The 18,325-nt window shown below is 45.5% G+C and overlaps 1 protein-coding gene across 1 annotated transcript; it reads left to right on the top strand.

Annotated features, from left to right (window-relative positions):
* The first annotated feature begins 14,456 nt into the window (after positions 1-14,456).
* Positions 14,457-17,987, top strand: hdac12 (histone deacetylase 12). Its single transcript, XM_064302823.1, is given in 9 exon segments — positions 14,457-14,891; positions 15,136-15,276; positions 15,367-15,526; positions 15,914-15,938; positions 15,940-16,105; positions 16,382-16,532; positions 17,213-17,329; positions 17,597-17,739; positions 17,909-17,987. Coding segments are annotated over 9 exon segments (1,056 nt in total). The 5' UTR covers positions 14,457-14,762; the 3' UTR covers positions 17,933-17,987.
* The last annotated feature ends 338 nt before the right edge of the window (positions 17,988-18,325 follow it).

Raw genomic sequence — 18,325 nt, forward strand, 5'->3', positions numbered from 1 at the left:
AAGAGACACGTGCTTGTTATTGCTACACTAGTTTTACTACTGAATTAAAAAAAAAAAAAAAAAAAACAATGTGTGCTTGCAGACAGAAGTCCAAGAAACTGGTTATTCTGAACTGTACCTGGATTTTTTTTCAGGAGTTTCAGACTATTAATCGAAAAAAATTAATCTTGCGCTCAATTTCACAAGAAAGAGGGTTTTACAGAATTACACTCAAGAGACAGACCTGTGGACTTCTAACCGACCTCTTCAACTGAAAGTCAGTGGTCAACGTTCTCTCCCAATCTCACCTGGCCCCAACATCTATTTCCCACCCACAAGTGCATGTATGTCCCTTTTGTGACCGAGGCCTTTTAAGGCGTGAGATCAAAAATACGCGATTAGTATGTTCTTACCTGAACATTCTAATGCTGATGCAAACAATCACCACTGGCAATTGAAAGAAATGGAGTTCTAGAACACGGTCTCAGAATTTAGAAGAAAAAAAACATTCCAAAAAAAAAAAAACTACTTTTCAACGGGTTAATTAATGTCACGTCAGAGAGCTCCAGACTCACACAGCACTGCCACAAGTACAAAAAGAGACGGGACCTCCTCCTCCTCCTCCTCCCGCACTCCCGTTTAGCAATATGATGAATTAATCGCCCACGTCTGTAATTAAGCTCTGTAATAACAGCCAGGACACCCCGCTCACTGGACGGGAAAACACCAGCTGTCATCTGCAGGGCCTCGGCTCACTGGATCTGAGGCAGACGGCTCGGGTCTGCCATGTAATGAATGCACATTATTAGCATTCATTTCTGCGAGATGAAAAAGATCATCTTACCGGATCGTGTGTACTGATTATGCAGTTTCAAGGCGTGCGTATTTATTTATTTATTTGCCTTTCAGCAAGAGAAGCCATTTTAATGACTGTTTCTCTGTTGTTTATTGTTTGCAATATACTGTAAAATATAATCCCTCCAAGAAATTGCAGGTGTGAAGATGGCGTGCTGTCGTTAAGTGACACGATAATTACCTTGGTTGCTTGGTTACACGTGTTCTGTTGGTTAATGAACTTCATATGTATATTGGATGGAACATGGAAGCAAAGAACAAAGCACATTGAGTAATATACTGGTTATCGGAACCGCATTATCGGAAATCAGGGAAGACTATCATAATTCTTTTTAAAAACCTGTTTGCCTTGAAACTTGCCATGTTATTTTTTTCTGAGTGTGTTCTCTTTCGGCTGAACAGAATTTAGCACATGATTTATCTAAATACATTTTGAGAAAGAATCTTAAAATTTGTTAAGCCAAATCCCAAGTATATCCCAAATGAGCTCTGGGTGCCCGTCAATGCTTTTCTCATAAAGACACATACAAAAAACTGGCAACAGTAATTGTGCTATTTTCCAGTGCAAGAGAAACGTACATTTAAAATAAAACAGAAGTTTTTAAGGAAAATCATTATTTTTGTTCGCTAGTTCTTCGTAGTGCAGCACAACATGTCGTCTAAACTACGCCACGGATTTATGAATGATCTATGCGGCCTCACAGAAGCTGTGGGCCACTCCTGACAGCACATGATTGGTTGTTACCCGCTTGGAAGGATGACAAACATCGAAGCAGCGCTTTATTTTTTTTCTGCTTCTGCACAGGGCAATGGGGAAGTTTTAATCACTGAGATTAATGTTTCTGACAAAAGTGGTGTTCCACCAAAAAACACTGCTGACCCCCATCCCCCCTGCTATCCCATTCCATATTTCATCCCAAAAATGAGGCACTTCATCCATCACTAGTTTTAAGCCTCAGCTGAAAACACATTGGATAAAAAGGCTTTTGTGTCACTGCAGATGATTTTTACTCTTGGTCTTTTTTTTGTTATTTTAAAACAAGTCTTTACCCTTGTTTTCATGTATTGTCCATTTATTCCATTGTCAAGCGCTTTGAGCTGCTTGTGTCCAATTACAGATGGTCTGTAATAATAATAAAAAAATTATTGTTATTGTTGTTGTTCTTGTAATTAATAATGATAATAATATTATTATTATTATTATTTATTAATGATTAATTATTATTATTATTATTACTGTCTTTTATAGATCGTTTCCCCATCAGACTTAGAGCCACAGATCAAAGATAAACAGGGGATATGAGGGGAGATTTGGGACGAATGTTTGTACTGAAAGGGAATTTACTAGAATCAGGCCAGTAAAGGCAGGTCAGTGCTGTCCAGGTAATAGTCTTTCCTGTATTGTCCATTGGCAATTGGGGGGGGGGGGGTGGGAGAGTTTGCGTGAGTGGAGGCAATAATGGTGCAAGCCTTAACACCAGCAGGAGAGGAAGCTAAGGTGTTCATCGCCTCATTTTAAACGGCTAAAGAATGCTGTGGGAGTCAGACACCTCTGCCAGTCTATTATAATAAAAGCCTGTTATTTCAGTGACCACACTTCCATATGTGCCTGTCATTAAAGGACATTGCCAGTGGAGGTGTGTGGGGGGCTCAGTGCGTCAAAAAGAGGCCTTGCAGCCCACCATTACCTGTCTGGAGGGGGGGGGGGGGGGGAGACCGGGAAAAGGGGATAAAAACTTAAAGGAACCACCAACAAAAAAAAAACAAAAAAAAAAACACTATCCTCTCTTGCCACGACATGCATTTGCCAAGCATTTCTGGAATCAGATGGAAAATTCCTCCCCTACGAGAGCAAGATCACGGCGGGGTGGGCAGCGGGTTGGGCGGCGACGATGACCTCACCTCATAATTGGCAGGTGCAGTGCACTCAAAGACACATGCGAGGCTTTATGCAACCAGCGCGGCCTCCGCCCCGTCTGTGTCCGGTTAACAAACACCGCGTAGCTCTGCGGAATGTGGTGGTGTGTGGCCCGAGACGACAGGCCTGCAGTCAGGCCTGCAGCCAGCGCAGGGCAAACACGCCCACCGCACACGTGCTGCACGTCATGAGCCCTAGCGTGATGTTTCCCAGTGTTTCCATGCAGTGTTTACGAGTGTTTACAGTATGCATGTGACCTATTAAAATTCATGTCTCGCGTACAACGGCGGCGTCCTACCTGGTTATCAAACAAGCAACCTTCAGGTAACAAGCCCAGTTCTCTAACGAACATACGACACTGCCGCTCTAGTGTTTGTCACCTTGGGGCTCAAGCAGCAGCCTGGCCTAAATCGGTTCCCAACTATGAGCTGGAACCCACAGGGCGAGGGCTCGGCTGGCTCTCGTCTCACCAGTTTTGGAGAAGTGGGTTTAAGCCAGCTGAGGTTCATTGAGTTATGTATTTATAAAATTAGCCCCCCCCCCCCCCCCCCAAATGAAGCACCAGGTGTCCATGGGTTACGTGCTCAGGGTTGAATTTGTAAAAAGGCTTTCCACTTGATAGTGAGCTCACTTCAACCCCCAGGCAGCTGTCACCCCCTCCCGCCCCCGCCCATTTGCACTCACACACTTTAATGCAAGTGCATCTCTCAGTGACTGTTAAAGACCTGGCACACACACACACGCACACACGCGCACACACACACACACACACACAGTCTTTATGTCATAAGAATGCCTACTCATAAGCAGTTTAACCAACAGGGGCCAAAATACATTTTGGAAGGGGGCAGGAACTCAAACCCAAGATCTTTGAACCGCGTTCATAACACTACATATTTGCAGTGTTTAGGGTCTAACAGCGTGTGGAACTAGCCCTCGAGGTGCAGCGTTCACCCACAGAGGCTTGGCCTTTAAAAAGTAGACAGCAGGTGGTGAGAAGGATAGAGCCTGAAATGGTGCTTAAGCCTGGGTGAAGTGAGGACAGCTCCTGATATGGTGCTCAGGCATGGCCTGGGTGTAGTGAGGACAGCTCCTGAAATGGTGCTCAGGCCTGGGTGAAGTGAGGGTAGCTCCTGAAATGGTGCCTGGGTGAAGTGAGGACGACTCCTGAAATGGTTGCTTAGGCCTGGGTGAAGTGAGGACAGCTTCTGATATGGTGCTCAGGCATGGCCTGGGTGAAGTGAGGACAGCTCCTGAAATGATGCTCAGGCCTGGGTGAAGTGAGGGTAGCTCCTGAAATGGTGCCTGGGTGAAGTGAGGATAGCTCCTGAAATGATGCCTGGGTGAAGTGAAGACAGCTCCAGAAATGGTGCCTGGGTGAAGTGAGGATAGCTCCTGAAATGGTGCCTGGGTGAAGTGAGGATAGCTCCTGAAATGGTGCCTGGGTGAAGTGAGGATAGCTCCTGAAATTATGCCTGGGTGAAGTGAAGACAGCTCCAGAAATGGTGCCTGGGTGAAGTGAGGATAGCTCCTGAAATGGTGCCTGGGTGAAGTGAGGATAGCTCCTGAAATGGTGCCTGGGTGAAGTGAAGACAGCTCCAGAAATGGTGCCTGGGTGAAGTGAGGATAGCTCCTGAAATGGTGCCTGGGTGAAGTGAGGACAGCTCCAGAAATGGTGCCTGGGTGAAGTGAGGATAGCTCCTGAAATGATGCCTGGGTGAAGTGAGGATAGCTCCTGAAATGGTGCCTGGGTGAAGTGAGGATAGCTCCTGAAATGATGCCTGGGTGAAGTGAGGATAGCTCCTGATATGATGCCTGGGTGAAGTGAGGATAGCTCCTGAAATGGTGCCTGGGTGAAGTGAGGATAGCTCCTGAAATGGTGCCTGGGTGAAGTGAGGATAGCTCCTGATATGGTGCTCAGGCCTGGGTGAAGTGAGGATAGCTCCTGAAATGGTGCCTGGGTGAAGTGAGGATAGCTCCTGAAATGGTGCCTGGGTGAAGTGAGGATAGCTCCTGAAATGGTGCCTGGGTGAAGTGAGGATAGCTCCTGAAATGGTGCTTATGGGTGAAGTGAGGGTAGCTCCTGAAATGGTGCCTGGGTGAAGTGAGGACAGCTCCTGAAATGGTGCCTGGGTGAAGTGAGGATAGCTCCTGAAATGGTGCCTGGGTGAAGTGAGGATAGCTCCTGAAATGATGCCTGGGTGAAGTGAGGATAGCTCCTGAAATGGTGCCTGGGTGAAGTGAGGATAGCTCCTGAAATGGTGCCTGGGTGAAGTGAGGATAGCTCCTGAAATGGTGCCTGGGTGAAGTGAGGATAGCTCCTGAAATGGTGCCTGGGTGAAGTGAGGATAGCTCCTGAAATGATCCCTGGGTGAAGTGAATAGCGCCTTCACGCCGTCGCTTGCAGGATTCCACTTAAGTTCTCACGCTATCGGCGCGAGAAGAGCTGAAAGATGGCGGTAACACGAACAGCTGCCCTGGCAGCACACACACACACACACACACACACACCGCATGCCACGCATCGCACGTCTGCATTGGCACAGTACCCAAAAAAAAAAAAAAAAAAAAAAGAAGAGTCTAAATTCTGCACATTTCAGTCTGACAGTCACTGGCTGGCTGCCATTCAACACACACGTTGCTGCTGGCACACAGCTGCGTTTACTTTAGAGAGAATCTACTCGAGGAGAGCCAAACAGCTTGAGAAGCAGCTCTGTGCATCCAGGCCCGTGCTGGTGTCCTCAGGACTGGTGTTCTCCTGCTGAGGAAGAGGAGGGCTTCATCTCAATCTCCTCAGTCAAATGCGATTTCCCCCAGCTGTCATACTCTTGTTTTGTTGTTTGAGAAAGAAAGAGCCTTTTTTTCAAAATGGTGAGCTCAGCCTGCAGAATTGACTGAGTATGACAGCCTAATATAAACATCTTGGCCTGATTAGTGGCTCTCTGCCTGATTATTAAATATCCTGATCTGATCATTTACGTGAAAATGTTTGTCTGTCTGTTCAAATAAGCGGATCAGATTACTGATGTCTGCAACTATTAACGATACAGGACAAAAATAAATTGATCTAGACATACTTCGAAATCGTAATTACTTGCATGCGACATATGAAGGATCTATAGCACAGCAGATCACGTAGAAAAAATGACAGCAGGGCCCCTTTAAAGAGGAGAAAACATTGAGGTCTAACACTTGAATTAACCTCAGTCATATGGACAGGGTCACATTGCTTACACTAAGAAAGGTTCAGTTCTCTCCTCTCTAGTTCTATTCTAAAAAGTTCAAGATTTTTTCTATCATAAAAAAATAAAATAAAAAAACAGGTCACACACACAGGATATTTGTCGCCAGTTTGTGTTTGTATTTAATTTCCTCCAACGTGTAAAACATATCCTGGAGACAGACATTGAAATCACAAGCATAAGAAAACAGACTGGTTTGTTTTTTCACCGAATCTTATCATTTACGTCTTTGAAAGCAAATACTCAGTACAGACAATCAGCTACTGCAGGTTAACGATTAACTTGCGTTTCCGTCGTTCAAGTGATGCCGTTTGTGTATCGTGGAGATTAAGAATCAGATACGAATGGACGCAAATATCACAGATAAACAGAAATAAAATCGGTTGTTTTAACGCCATTGTCAAATGCAGTAAATGGAAAGCCTAGGCTAAATAAGTCTATTAAACATGACCGAGCGAATGCTCGACAATAGAAGTGACTCATGCGGTATTGGTGCCTGACGGCTCTTTAATTGTAGAGTGGGACAGACATCGAGGTTTGAGCTTCGCCACTCCTGAGAGCCGACTGTCCGTGCCAACAACCCTGGCTCCTACTCTCCCGCCACCTGTCTCCGCCTCGCTTCAGCGCGGAGACGACCGAGCACTATGATCAGCACCAACGAAACGGACAGCTGCTCGTCCCGGTGTCGCGGTCCATAAACTTGCCGTTGCAACGGTCGGAGATGCTAGTTTTTTTGTTTTCATTGCGAGGCTCTCTACCAATTGCCATAGCCTTCACTCTACCCAAGGGACAAGGACTGTGCTTGATCCAGGCATAACAAATAACGTTTTACATCCCACTGCCTGAGTCTATCGCAAGAAGAAAAGGATAGTACTCTATTGTCTCCTGAAATACTAGTGCCACTGTAGTTCAGTGAGAGCAGTTTTCTTCCTCTGGCTTGGTAACCATAACATTTATTGCACTGGACTTCCTAATTGATTCAGACTCTTTCAACCTTCCCCCTTTTTTCTAATGAGAAGATCTGGATAATGCACTGAAGAACAAAGCAGCTTGCCCTTCTAGTCTTATCTGTTCACTGGCACATTGGCTTTTCCCAAAACAGACAGCACTAATCCTTCCTATTGGAACATGCACATGTATGGGCACACAGACACACACACACACACACGCTTAGTGTTGACTCAACTCTAACAGAGAACATATGAGTCCAGTAGTGTAGACATACGCACACACACACACACACACACACAGGCACTAAGAGAAAGATATGCACACACAAGCATAGTCCCCAACAGATCGAAGTGACACTGAGCCACAATGTGACCTTGAACTTACAGGCAACTGTCATCCAACAACGCAAACAAAGGAGGGAGGGAGAGAGAGAGAGAGGGGGAGAGAGAGAATTACAAATATATATGGAGAGAGGAATATAGTAAAACAAAAAGGCAACTTTCTTTGTTGCAAATTATAAAAAACGACAGAGGTTCAAGTCAAGTTCAAAATAGTTTTCTCTTTGTGCACAGTTTACTGAATATGTGTAAAACAAGGTGCAAATCAGCAAATTAATTAAATGCCAAAAATATTTTTGCCACTTCAATTCTGATGAATCTTGATGAACATGATACTTCTCTTTTCAGCGTGAGTAAAGGTGTTATAATGGGTCCCTTACCTCCTGCAATGGTAGCTGTCACTCAGCAGTGCGTAAGGAAGGCAGTAAATCTCCTCTTGCTGTCAGAAGTGCTTCCAGTGTGAAATCATAATGAAACGCTGTGACCACCGTCCTGCCGCCCATCTGGGACCTCCCCCTTCCCCGAAACGCACAGCTTCCCCTGCTGCTGCTGGGACGGGGTGGTGGGGGGTAAGGAGGGGGGCCGGGTGAGGCATTGCAAACCAAACCTCAAGGGACCCCAGGCAATAGGCGAGAGTCACAAAGAACTGAAGCATTAGATATTGTGTCTGCTCAAGGGAGCCAGATGCACAGAGAAAACCTGCAGAGGATATACCCTAAATATTTAATGAGAAACATTAAATATCACGATTTCTACAGAGTGGGTACACTCATAATTTATGTGCTGTCCATTATGTAACACCAGAAAGAGATTTTGTGTTTGTTTATTACTATTATTATTATTACTTTTGTTTACTTTCCGTTATCCTAGTTGTATGTGTTGATGTCTGATGTTTAAATGCATTGCTGTGTGTTCAGTGGCAATATTAATAAATTTAATCCTGACGATAAGGCATCTAAAATCTGAATTGAGAGAGAGCGGGAGAGAGAGAGAGTAACAGAAGGACCAGCTTTCTTTGTTGCCCAATGATGAAAAATGACAGAGCAGCTAATTCAAATTCAAAATTATTTTTAAATAATATGTAAAATATGCAAATGCAAGACCATGAAGCATTAAATGCAAATCAGCAAAAAAAAAAAAAACATTTTGATTTTGAGGTTTGCCGGCACAAAGGAGGGAGCTGTACTCGGATGCAGATGATTGGAAACAAAGGGAGCACCACCCTATTAAATGTCTCTCAACAGGAACGCCGCAGTAAGTCCTGTATAAACACACAGCATTCAAAACAGATCACTCAGATTCACAACTGTTCTGTCCGTTGGAGAAATCCCTTTTCCAGAGGGCGAGCACTTCAAATATAACATACGAATATTGCTTGAGGCTACACTTAAGGCTAGCTTGGGTCTGTTCCACGTACACTGTTCCAAGAGGAACTTAAGATACAAGTTGAATTCTTCAGAAAGCCAGTATGTTTGCGGATGAATCTCAACGAAAGTGACACACCAAGCACATATGCTGCAGGTCCAAGCCTGCACTTGTAGCCAGAATGTATATTAAAAGAGAAGGGACCAACATTTTGTATTTTCTGACAACCATATGGTTCTAAGTTTTATGCCTTATTTTGTATTTCCAAAAAGCAGCAACATTGGGCTCCAATGTTTGTCTGTTGATTAAATTAGCTTTAATAGATTTTATAAGCCTAAGGTAAAGGAAAGTGAGGGAAAAACAATAAAGAACATGCTCAGCGGTAGATCTTTCAGAAGAGTATCTTTGAGCAGTTTTTTGTGAATGAGTTTTCCCAGAGGCATGCAGAGAATGATATCATTTGAGTGACGATGGGTTCACAGCACAATTCATCAGAGAAAATCCACGATACTCCTGTGAGTCACCCATTCGTAAAAATGCACACACTTTTAAAACCCTACAACCATCTGAAAAAAACTATAATTGACCAGCATTGCCATTGACTTGTCTCACCACAATAATATCAAAGACTGACACCATTTGTCTTTTTGACTCTGAGGAAGACATCGTTGACGTCGAAGCGTCAGTCACCCCTGGTTTATTACGGTGTCTTTTGCTCTGAGCTCGATGAGCTCCAGCATTCCTTATATTGGGCTCATCCCCGGGACGTTGTCCAGGTAAGGAGTCGTTCTCTACACCGTTAAGTCAGTCTGCATGCGCCAGACCCATAAATTATCTCTCTATTACACATAGTTATATGACTGTTAAAATACTTTAACAGCAAATTAATTGGTTTCATAAGATTCATGGTAGGAAATGAAAATGAGACCAGGGCTGAGATGAGCAAATTGGCTCAGAAATAATTCAACCTGATTAAATCAAAGGACTTTGCTTACGACAGCATCTATATCAATATTCGGCTTGGGTGGGGAGAGATATTACATTTTGTTATTTAGTACACACTTACAGTCCGAGTCATCCATCTGAGTGACTTACACACTGCTTACCTTATTACATACAGTTCATTTATACAGTTGAAACACTCATTTCCAGGCCCAGAATTGTACAGCAGTTAAACTGAAGATCCAGAGTCCGGACAACCACCTAGTAGCCCTGAATGGGAGAGGAACATACCAGTGACATGACACAATGGGGACCAAAACAGATTCCAGGTGCTATTCTTTCTCTCCATACTTTCCATTTAACCACAGTTTGGAATCAGCAACTGCGCCTTTGGAATTTTAACTGTGCCACCAGCACCTTAACAAGAAGCAGCGCAGCTGACGTTTGGCCTCTCCGAATGTATTTGACAGCAACCCCCCTGGTGAATGTTTTTTTAAAAACCCAACAGGCCCATGTGGCAACCACGGGAGAGAGCAGTAATTGGAGGAACTGCAAAGCTCTCGGTGCTAACAACCTGAATCCTGTACTGGCTTCCATGCATAATGAGAGATGTCAAAAGTGGATTTTTGAACTGGTGGCCGAGCACTCGGTCTGGCGTCTCAGCTGTAGCTGTGCAGCTCTTGCCCGCGATCCAGGCGTTGATTGCAACATGGCCTCCTTCCAAGGTGCGCTGGACATCGTCCACATGCTCGTTAGGCGGGAATTAACCGCTATAGTTTGTACAGATGAGGTAACAGATTGGAAGGTCACGGAGGGGGAGGTGGGGGGTTGTGGGGGGGACTGGGTCGTTCCATTCGGGCCTTACATCTGGAGCCTTGGCAGTGGTTTGTTGGTTGTGCTTATTTCAAAGAGAACATGCCCCCCTCCCCTCGCTCCAGCACACCAGCGCCCGGCTGGAGTTGCACTGAGAGGGGACTGTCGTCCAAGCCTCCCGCAGCTTCACCGGACGCTACTGCCGCTGCCAGTTGTGATCCTCTCCATATTGGCGGATCTCTGGATGCCCCGGGGCCACAGCGGGCGATGGCTCCCCCCCCAGGTTCACATCAGAACTCTATCTCGAGGCCCACCCTTCCTTTTTTTTACCTAACGGAGCCGCCCGCGATGGCGAGGGCCTGTGGAATCCTGACAGCCTGCTCCGACAGATGCGGCCTACGCGAGCCGGCAGGGGTGACGCAACGCTGAAAGCATCTGAGGAATGGTGCGTGGATCTAGATCAGCAGCCCCGGGCCAGCCACGGGAACAGTCTGGGGCCTCCTCGGTGAACGAGAGGCTGACTCCGGCAGAGCCGGCGATAACGAGGAGGAACACGGCTCCCATTCCAGCAGCGGGGCGTCTTAAAAAGGCGGCTACGCGTGGGCTAGTCTCCGCCGGTCGTATTCCAGCGGTTTGCGAGCGCTAAATGCTAACGTGCAGGCTAGCATCCTCCCCACGCGCGATTCGAGCGGTTAGCGATCGCTAAACGCTAACGTGCAGGCTAGTCTCTGCCCGTGCGCGATTCGAGCGGTTTGCGAGCACTTAAATGCTAACGTGCAGGCCAGTCTCCTCCCCACGAGCGATTCGAGTGGTTTGCGAGCGCTAAATGCTAACGTGCAGGCTAGTCTCCTCCCCACACGAGCGGTTTGCGAGCGCTAAATGCTAACGTGCAGGCTAGTCTCCTCCCACGAGGGGTTTGCAGCGCTAATCTAACGTCAGGCTAGTTCTCCCACCGAGCGGTTTGCGAGCGCTAAACGCTAACGTGCAGGCTAGTCTCCTCCCCACACAAGCAGTTTGCGAGCGCTAAGCGCTAACGTGCAGGCTAGTCTCCTCCCCACACGAGCGGTTTGCGAGTGCTAAGCGCTAACGTGCAGGCTAGTCTCCTCCCCACGTGCCATTCGAGCGATTTGCGAGCGCTAAACGCTCACGCGCTGCAGCCCGGGGCGATGCGCTCTCTCTCTGCTCGTACGCACGCCTCCCTCCCCCCCCCCAGCTGCACGTGTCAGCGGCCGCTTCTAGTCGCGGCATGTTCCCTTTCCGTGACTCAGTTTCGGTTTATCGCAGAGCACATCTACACTGTGCCCCTCATGCGAAAACAAATCAAGCTCTGTACTGACAAAGGTCCTACGGTAGACAATCTAGGTAAACAAATTATAAAATGTTTCTAACCCAATCAGAAACAATAAAGTAAAATAAATAAATGAATAAATAAATAAATACAGAATCTAGCGGTATGGCACATATGGTAAATTGTAGCAGTATGGTAATTTCATCCATAAAGCCTCAATGCAATAATTACTCTCATTGTGTGCCATAGGCGTCTATGGTTGTAATCTGACGTGTCTTAAAAAGACTGAAGGCTTCAGAGGTTCAGGTATGTTGTTTTCTGAAGGATGAGGACTGATGGATAAGGGAATATGACCCCTGAAAACATGCACATCTATTTTCCAAGCATTTTCCCCCAATCTGAAAGGGGGGAGGGGGGGACAGGCATGTAAGGTTATCCATTACCTTCATGACTTATACACACCAGGACACATTCAAACAAAAGGTCTTCTCTTCCAAATGGCATACATTACTGAATTGTTAAAGGTAAAGGAATGGACAAATGTGCTTATTAACACAGCTATGTCCTTGTGCTTCCTTCTGTTGCTTACATAAACTCCAGACCTTCCAATGGTGCCGGGATCAGCGAACCTTGCACAACATCGCCACCTAGTGGTAGCAGAACATGGCTCAGAACGGTACCAGCGCCGCAATTCTGCGCGTGTAATTCTGTCCGTGTTTAGCTTGCCGGATGCCAGATGCGATAAGTCCACTGTGAACACAGCTTTAAATGAGACTTGTGCTGAGAAAATCAATGGTCCGTGGTTATCTCGGGGAACCTTGACACTTGAGATAGGCAGGAGAAGACCTTTCTTGGGGGGGAGTGGGGGGGGGGAGCAGGAGGGTGGCAATGGAGGGGGCATTGATTATTCACAAAATGATAAAATGACCAGACTGTGATGCAATATACTGATAAAGGGACCAGAGCTCACATTGATTAAACTGTGAATGCATTCTCCACTGCTTCCTACCTTCTTTCCCAATCATATCATTTCAGCTGCCTGTACACATTTCAGCTGCCTGTACGCATTTCAGCTGCCTGTACACATTTCAGCTGCCTGTACGCATTTCAGTGCATGTTCCATCAGACTATTTATGGAATTGCTGTTCCGAGGACACCGTGTGACACAGTCCACAGGGCACTTCACTGCTGTCAATGCATACAGAAATCCCCAGTGTGGCCAGGGGTCAACCCCCCCCCCATGGCACATTGTGTACTGTGATCTCTATCTGTAACTCTGCTTTCAGTCAATCACAAGGGCGGACTGTCCTTTCTCTCCTTAAAAACAACCGCTGTTGTTTTTTTTTTTTTCAACAAGCACACAAAGCAAAGAAACAAACCTCTCAAAAGATCAAATGAGACCGGCCATTTGAGAGGAAACCATGCGGAGATGATTGAGTCACGTGGTCACTCCGTGCTGTATCAAACCGGCAGGACCCTGTTGAGGCGAGACAAAGCACACTCGCTACAGCAGCAGGAGCCTGCGCTGCGCACTTCTCGGGGGTGTAAAAGCCACCGCTGAAATCGAGCCAAAGGTAAACCCGCAACGAGGCGAGTGCAGATCAGCCCAGAGGGTCCTTGCGTGTGTCCACAGCCGTACGGCTCACTGCAGCCGACATCAATGTCTTCATGACCTACTCAATCACGCACCTGCTCTGCATTATTCATCCCTACTGATATGTTTGCAAATTTGAAGCAACAGTGGAATGAAAGTAATATATATATATATTTTTTAGCAGTAACAATGCCATCCGTTTTAGAATTCTATGCTGTACATATTTTTACATCGTAAGATCCTTTGTTCTAGAACATTCTAGGGCCGCGCCTTCGCAGTGATCCACTTACTCCTTCGTTAGAGGGCATCGAATGTGTTGGCCAGAGCAATAACCATGGCTCACCCTTTTGAGGTTTGAAAAGATTCCACCGACCTCTGCTTTATTGGTGTGAGCAGGGTTTGGCCTACAGGCTGCACTCCTTTAGCTATGAAACCTCATTTATAACAATAAAGAAAATTCACTGAAAACACTTACAAGAGTGTATGGATAGAGCACAGCTCTAGGAGTATATACAAAGTAAAGTGCAATTAAATTAGAAAAATAGGACTTAAATCGCTTCCTTTTAAAAAACAACTATGTTTATTAAACAAATCCCCAGTGTTTGTCATAAATTGGAGTGCCAAAAATTGTTGCAGTAGGCTACAAGGTCTCCATCGTGGTGCGGGCTACAGTACCAGCCACCGTTTCCCGCTCCCACTCTCGTGTGTGTGTGTGTGTGTGTGTGTGTGTGTGTATATATATATATATATATATATATATATAGCATACCTGCCATCCCAATAACATACGTATTCCTTAATTCAAGAATCGGTTATCAATTCTGGGGGTTCTTGGTTTGGCTGTAAACATGAGACCGTGATAATTCCGTGGGGGAAAAAAAACATTGATTAAGTTATTTCTAGTAATGTACGGTATCGGACTCGAGCAATTTGCGCACAGGCTGTTCAATTCGGGTTCAAAGAAAAAGCAATGTAAGCAGGTACTGAATCAGTCGTTAGTGGAGAAGTCGTACACCCAAATCGCCCTCTAGAGACAGTGGCGGCTCACAAATAGGTATTTGGCCTTTCTGTGTTGGATTTCAGTCAACAGAAGTCAACTCTGCGCACTTCACTAATGTGTATACGAATCTGATGGGCTTAAATCGTACTCAGATATTGGACTGTGCCCATCCACATGCTGCACGATTTGCGCAGTCACAGGGGTCGCGAAGTGCTCGTTAACGTTAGTTTTGCAATGCTTTACACGTGCCTGCTCAACAGATGGTGTCGTCCTGGGGAAGTCAAATAAGTATCATATATTTGGAGAACCGTGCGATACGAAAACAAAAAATCCATTCTTACGCCTTCCACGAGCTAGTTTTGAATGGACAACCATGCTAACTAGCAATTGGCGACGTAACGTTTCTTCTGTTCGTTTCGTAACCTGCTTCCTTGCATTTGGTAGCGAAGTACAAGATCATAGTTCAGCTAAGCAAAAATGACATACTTAACAAAACAAAAGGCACTGTTTACTTTGGCAATCCGCGACAAATACATAGTAGAGAAGACACTTTTGAAGATAAAAGGACGGCAGGGTCCCCGGAAGATGTTTTTGCACACCGAACGAGTAAGTGTACAAATCACAATAAAGCCCTAGCGATTCTGTTTCCATGTATATAGCTAATTATATAAATATTTTTAAACACATCACTTCATCAAACGGGCTTGCGCGAGCTCACGTAGTAATACCAACAAAACTAGAGCGAGTGTCTAAACACCGTAAATATTCGCATAAAAGCGCAAAGGGATTAGTCACCGGGCTTTGTATTATTCACGTGGTCAAACTGTATTTGCACTTTGTTTCTGCACAGATAGGTGGACCAAGAGGCCTTCCAATTGTGCATCACGATAAATATGTGTGTGACCTCCCGCCAAACCACAGATTTCCCATGGGGAAGTTCCCTAGAGTACTACATTTCCTCATTAAAGATCAAGTAGTAACAGACAAACAGGTGAGAGCATGCAGTCATGGGTGCATTGAACACTAATGACAACTGCAGAGACAAATAATTATCCTCTGACTTGCATTTGTCCTTTTGGAGGTGTGGACACCTAATTTGGCGTCGGAGGAGCTACTTGCCTGTGTGCACACAAAGGAGTACCTGCATAACTTCATGAACGGGAAGATCGAAGAGAAGGAACAGAGGAGGACCGGCTTTCCCTGGAGTGAGGGCATTGTGCAGCGCTGCCGATATGAAACAGGTGTGTGCACAGGTGTGTGTCAGTCACCTGATGAGGGGGCGGACTCCCTCCAGATACATCATTTTTTTCTGGTTTTTAAATTCACTCACCATTGTGAGGTGCTGTGCAATAACACGTTTGTATATATATATTTTATTATATATATATATATATATATTGATTGATTGATTGATTGATTGATTGATAGATAGATAGATATACACCTCCCTTCATGTTTTGAGTATTAAATCCCTTTGGACACGTACCCCCTTACCCAAATACCCAGCAACAGTAACCACCCCCACCCCCACCCCCTTTCCCTTTTCCAAAGTCTCAGTTTTTTGAAATGAGGCCTGTGTCACTGCTCACCGCTCTCTCCCCTCCCCGGGGACCGTTAAAAATGCCCAGGGGGCACGGTGCTGGCGGCGGAGATCGGGCCTGGCGTGCAGCACCGCCGGGGGAACTCACCACGCCTTCCCCGGCTACGGGACGGGGTTCTGCCTCCTCAACGACCTGGCCGTGGCCGCGAAACACTGGACGGGCGAGTCCACACCCAGGAGGAGGAGGAAGGTCCTCATAGTGGATCTGGATGTGCATCAGGTAATGGCAGACAGCCAAAATGGCCAGTGTTACATCAAATCTGATGGCGTGCCTTTAATATGCAGAGAACTTTTTTTTAAAATCCCTTTTGAAGTGGTATTGACGTTAATTGGAGTTGAATTAAGACTGAATGGTTTTAATGTGTGGCTCAGCCCCTCCCCCTTTTAAATATGTAAGTAGAAGGTGTGTGTGTGTGTGTGTGTGCGTGCGTGCGTGCGTGCGTGTGTGTTTAAACCCAAACCTGATGTGGGCTTGTTTTTTTTTGCCGTATCACAGGGAGATGGCACAGCCTACATTTTCAGAGGGGAGCCAGACGTTTTCACCTTCTCAGTGCATTGTGGGAAGAATTTTCCAGTGCGGAAGCAGCAAAGCGACCTTGACGTCAGCGTGCGAGATGGCATGGAGGACAAAGAGTATCTCGCTACGGGTACATAGCGTGACATCATCACGCCTTGTGCGTGCATTCATAGCAAGGCTGGGCTGGCACAAAAAAAGGAAAACACATTCTTCAGCTAACGATCTCAAAATAAATATAAAAAATCTCAGAGTGTTGCTTTGAGAAAAATAGCCTTGAGTACTGAACCTTGGCTGATGCGGTGACGTTAGTGGAAATCCAATAGCGTAACTTCAGAAGCCATTCTGATCGCACGGGATAACCAGATTGCGGTCTACCCTTTCTGCCTAGATCCAAACATCAGCTCACCATTTCAAAACGAAAGCTTAGATCACAACATTTAAGATAAGATTTGGCTTGAGCGTTACGTCCTGGTTTATTTAAGAGTGAATCTGGACAGGACGCGTCAGAAGACATCACGTCGACCTCACACAGGATGTTGCACGTGCTCATTGCATCCTGCTGCAGTTAGGACAGCCTTGATGGTAAATGGTAAATGGACTGCATTTATATAGCGCTTTTATCCAAAGCGCTTTACAATTGATGCCTCTCATTCGCCAGAGCAGTTAGGTGTCTTGCTCAAGGACACTTCGACACGCCCAGGGCGGGGTTTGAACCGGCAACCCTCCGACTGCCAGACAATCGGTCTTACCTCCTGAGCTATGTCGCCCCTTGATTAAGGCTCGATTGTGCCCTTGTGTCTTGCGGCGCAGTGGAGACGCACTTGCCCTGGCTGCTGAAGCGTTTCCGGCCGGACTTGGTGCTCTACGACGCGGGCGTTGATCCTCACCAGGAAGATGAGCTGGGGAGGCTTTGCCTAACGGACCAAGGCGAGTTTAATTGTGACTTGCTTTTTCCCCACTGTCTTGCCATTATGATTGTTACTGTGAGTGTATGTCAGGTCCCCCTTGAAAAAGTTAATGTTAATGGTAAAAAGAGAGGTTTCCTGGTTAAATAAAGGATTTTTTTTCAAAAAGCAGCAAAAATTCTGAGAGGAGCGTGGCTGAACTGTTAATTGCAAAGGCTTCATGGACATTTTTACATTTTTGTAAAGCTCAGATTTGTTAAGTTTGTCTTTGGTTTGTTTTTTTTTGCAGGGCTGTATCAGAGAGACTTGTATGTGATTGACACTGTGGTGAAGAGTGGCACTCCAGTTGCTACGGTGATTGGCGGGGGATACTCCAGGGATATTGACCGTCTGGCGACCAGGCACTCCATAGTCCACAGAGCTGCAACACGGGTAAGATCTCAATCAGCGTTTCGTTTGTCGCTAAAATACGCCTTTTAAACACTTTTTCAATTTCTGCATAGTTAAATGAGTTTGTTCTGTACATCGTATTCATGATAAAATACACAATTTTTGCTTATTGTTACAAAGTAATATGTTTGTTTTCACCTGTCTTTCATAGGTCTGGAAACAGCAGGGAATGTAATTACATGCACAATTACACATTTTGATTCCTCCACAAGAACAAAGGGAGTTATTTTTTTTAATGAAATGTAGCATTATGAATATGTGGACAGTTAACTATTTGTAGAACTATTTAAACATGGAAAACATAAAATCACATTTTGAGAATATGGCTTCAGATTTCTTTATTTTTACTTTTAACCGCCAAAAATATTTTTTCCTAAGCTGCACAACTGTCGTCTGTATTAAAATTGGAGTTTCAGTAAAGCAGAAACAAACAAAATTAAAGCCGCAAGCGGCGTTGGAAGGGGTCCAAGCATTGGCAGCATCGCGCCCCCTATGGAGCGATTTTAAAATGGCTTTGTCCTCATGATCATATGCCTTCACCCAACATATCTACTGAATATCATGATGA

The sequence above is a fragment of the Anguilla rostrata genome, chromosome 12 (genome assembly GCF_018555375.3).
Source record: "Anguilla rostrata isolate EN2019 chromosome 12, ASM1855537v3, whole genome shotgun sequence".
Taxonomy (NCBI): Eukaryota; Metazoa; Chordata; class Actinopteri; order Anguilliformes; family Anguillidae; genus Anguilla; species Anguilla rostrata.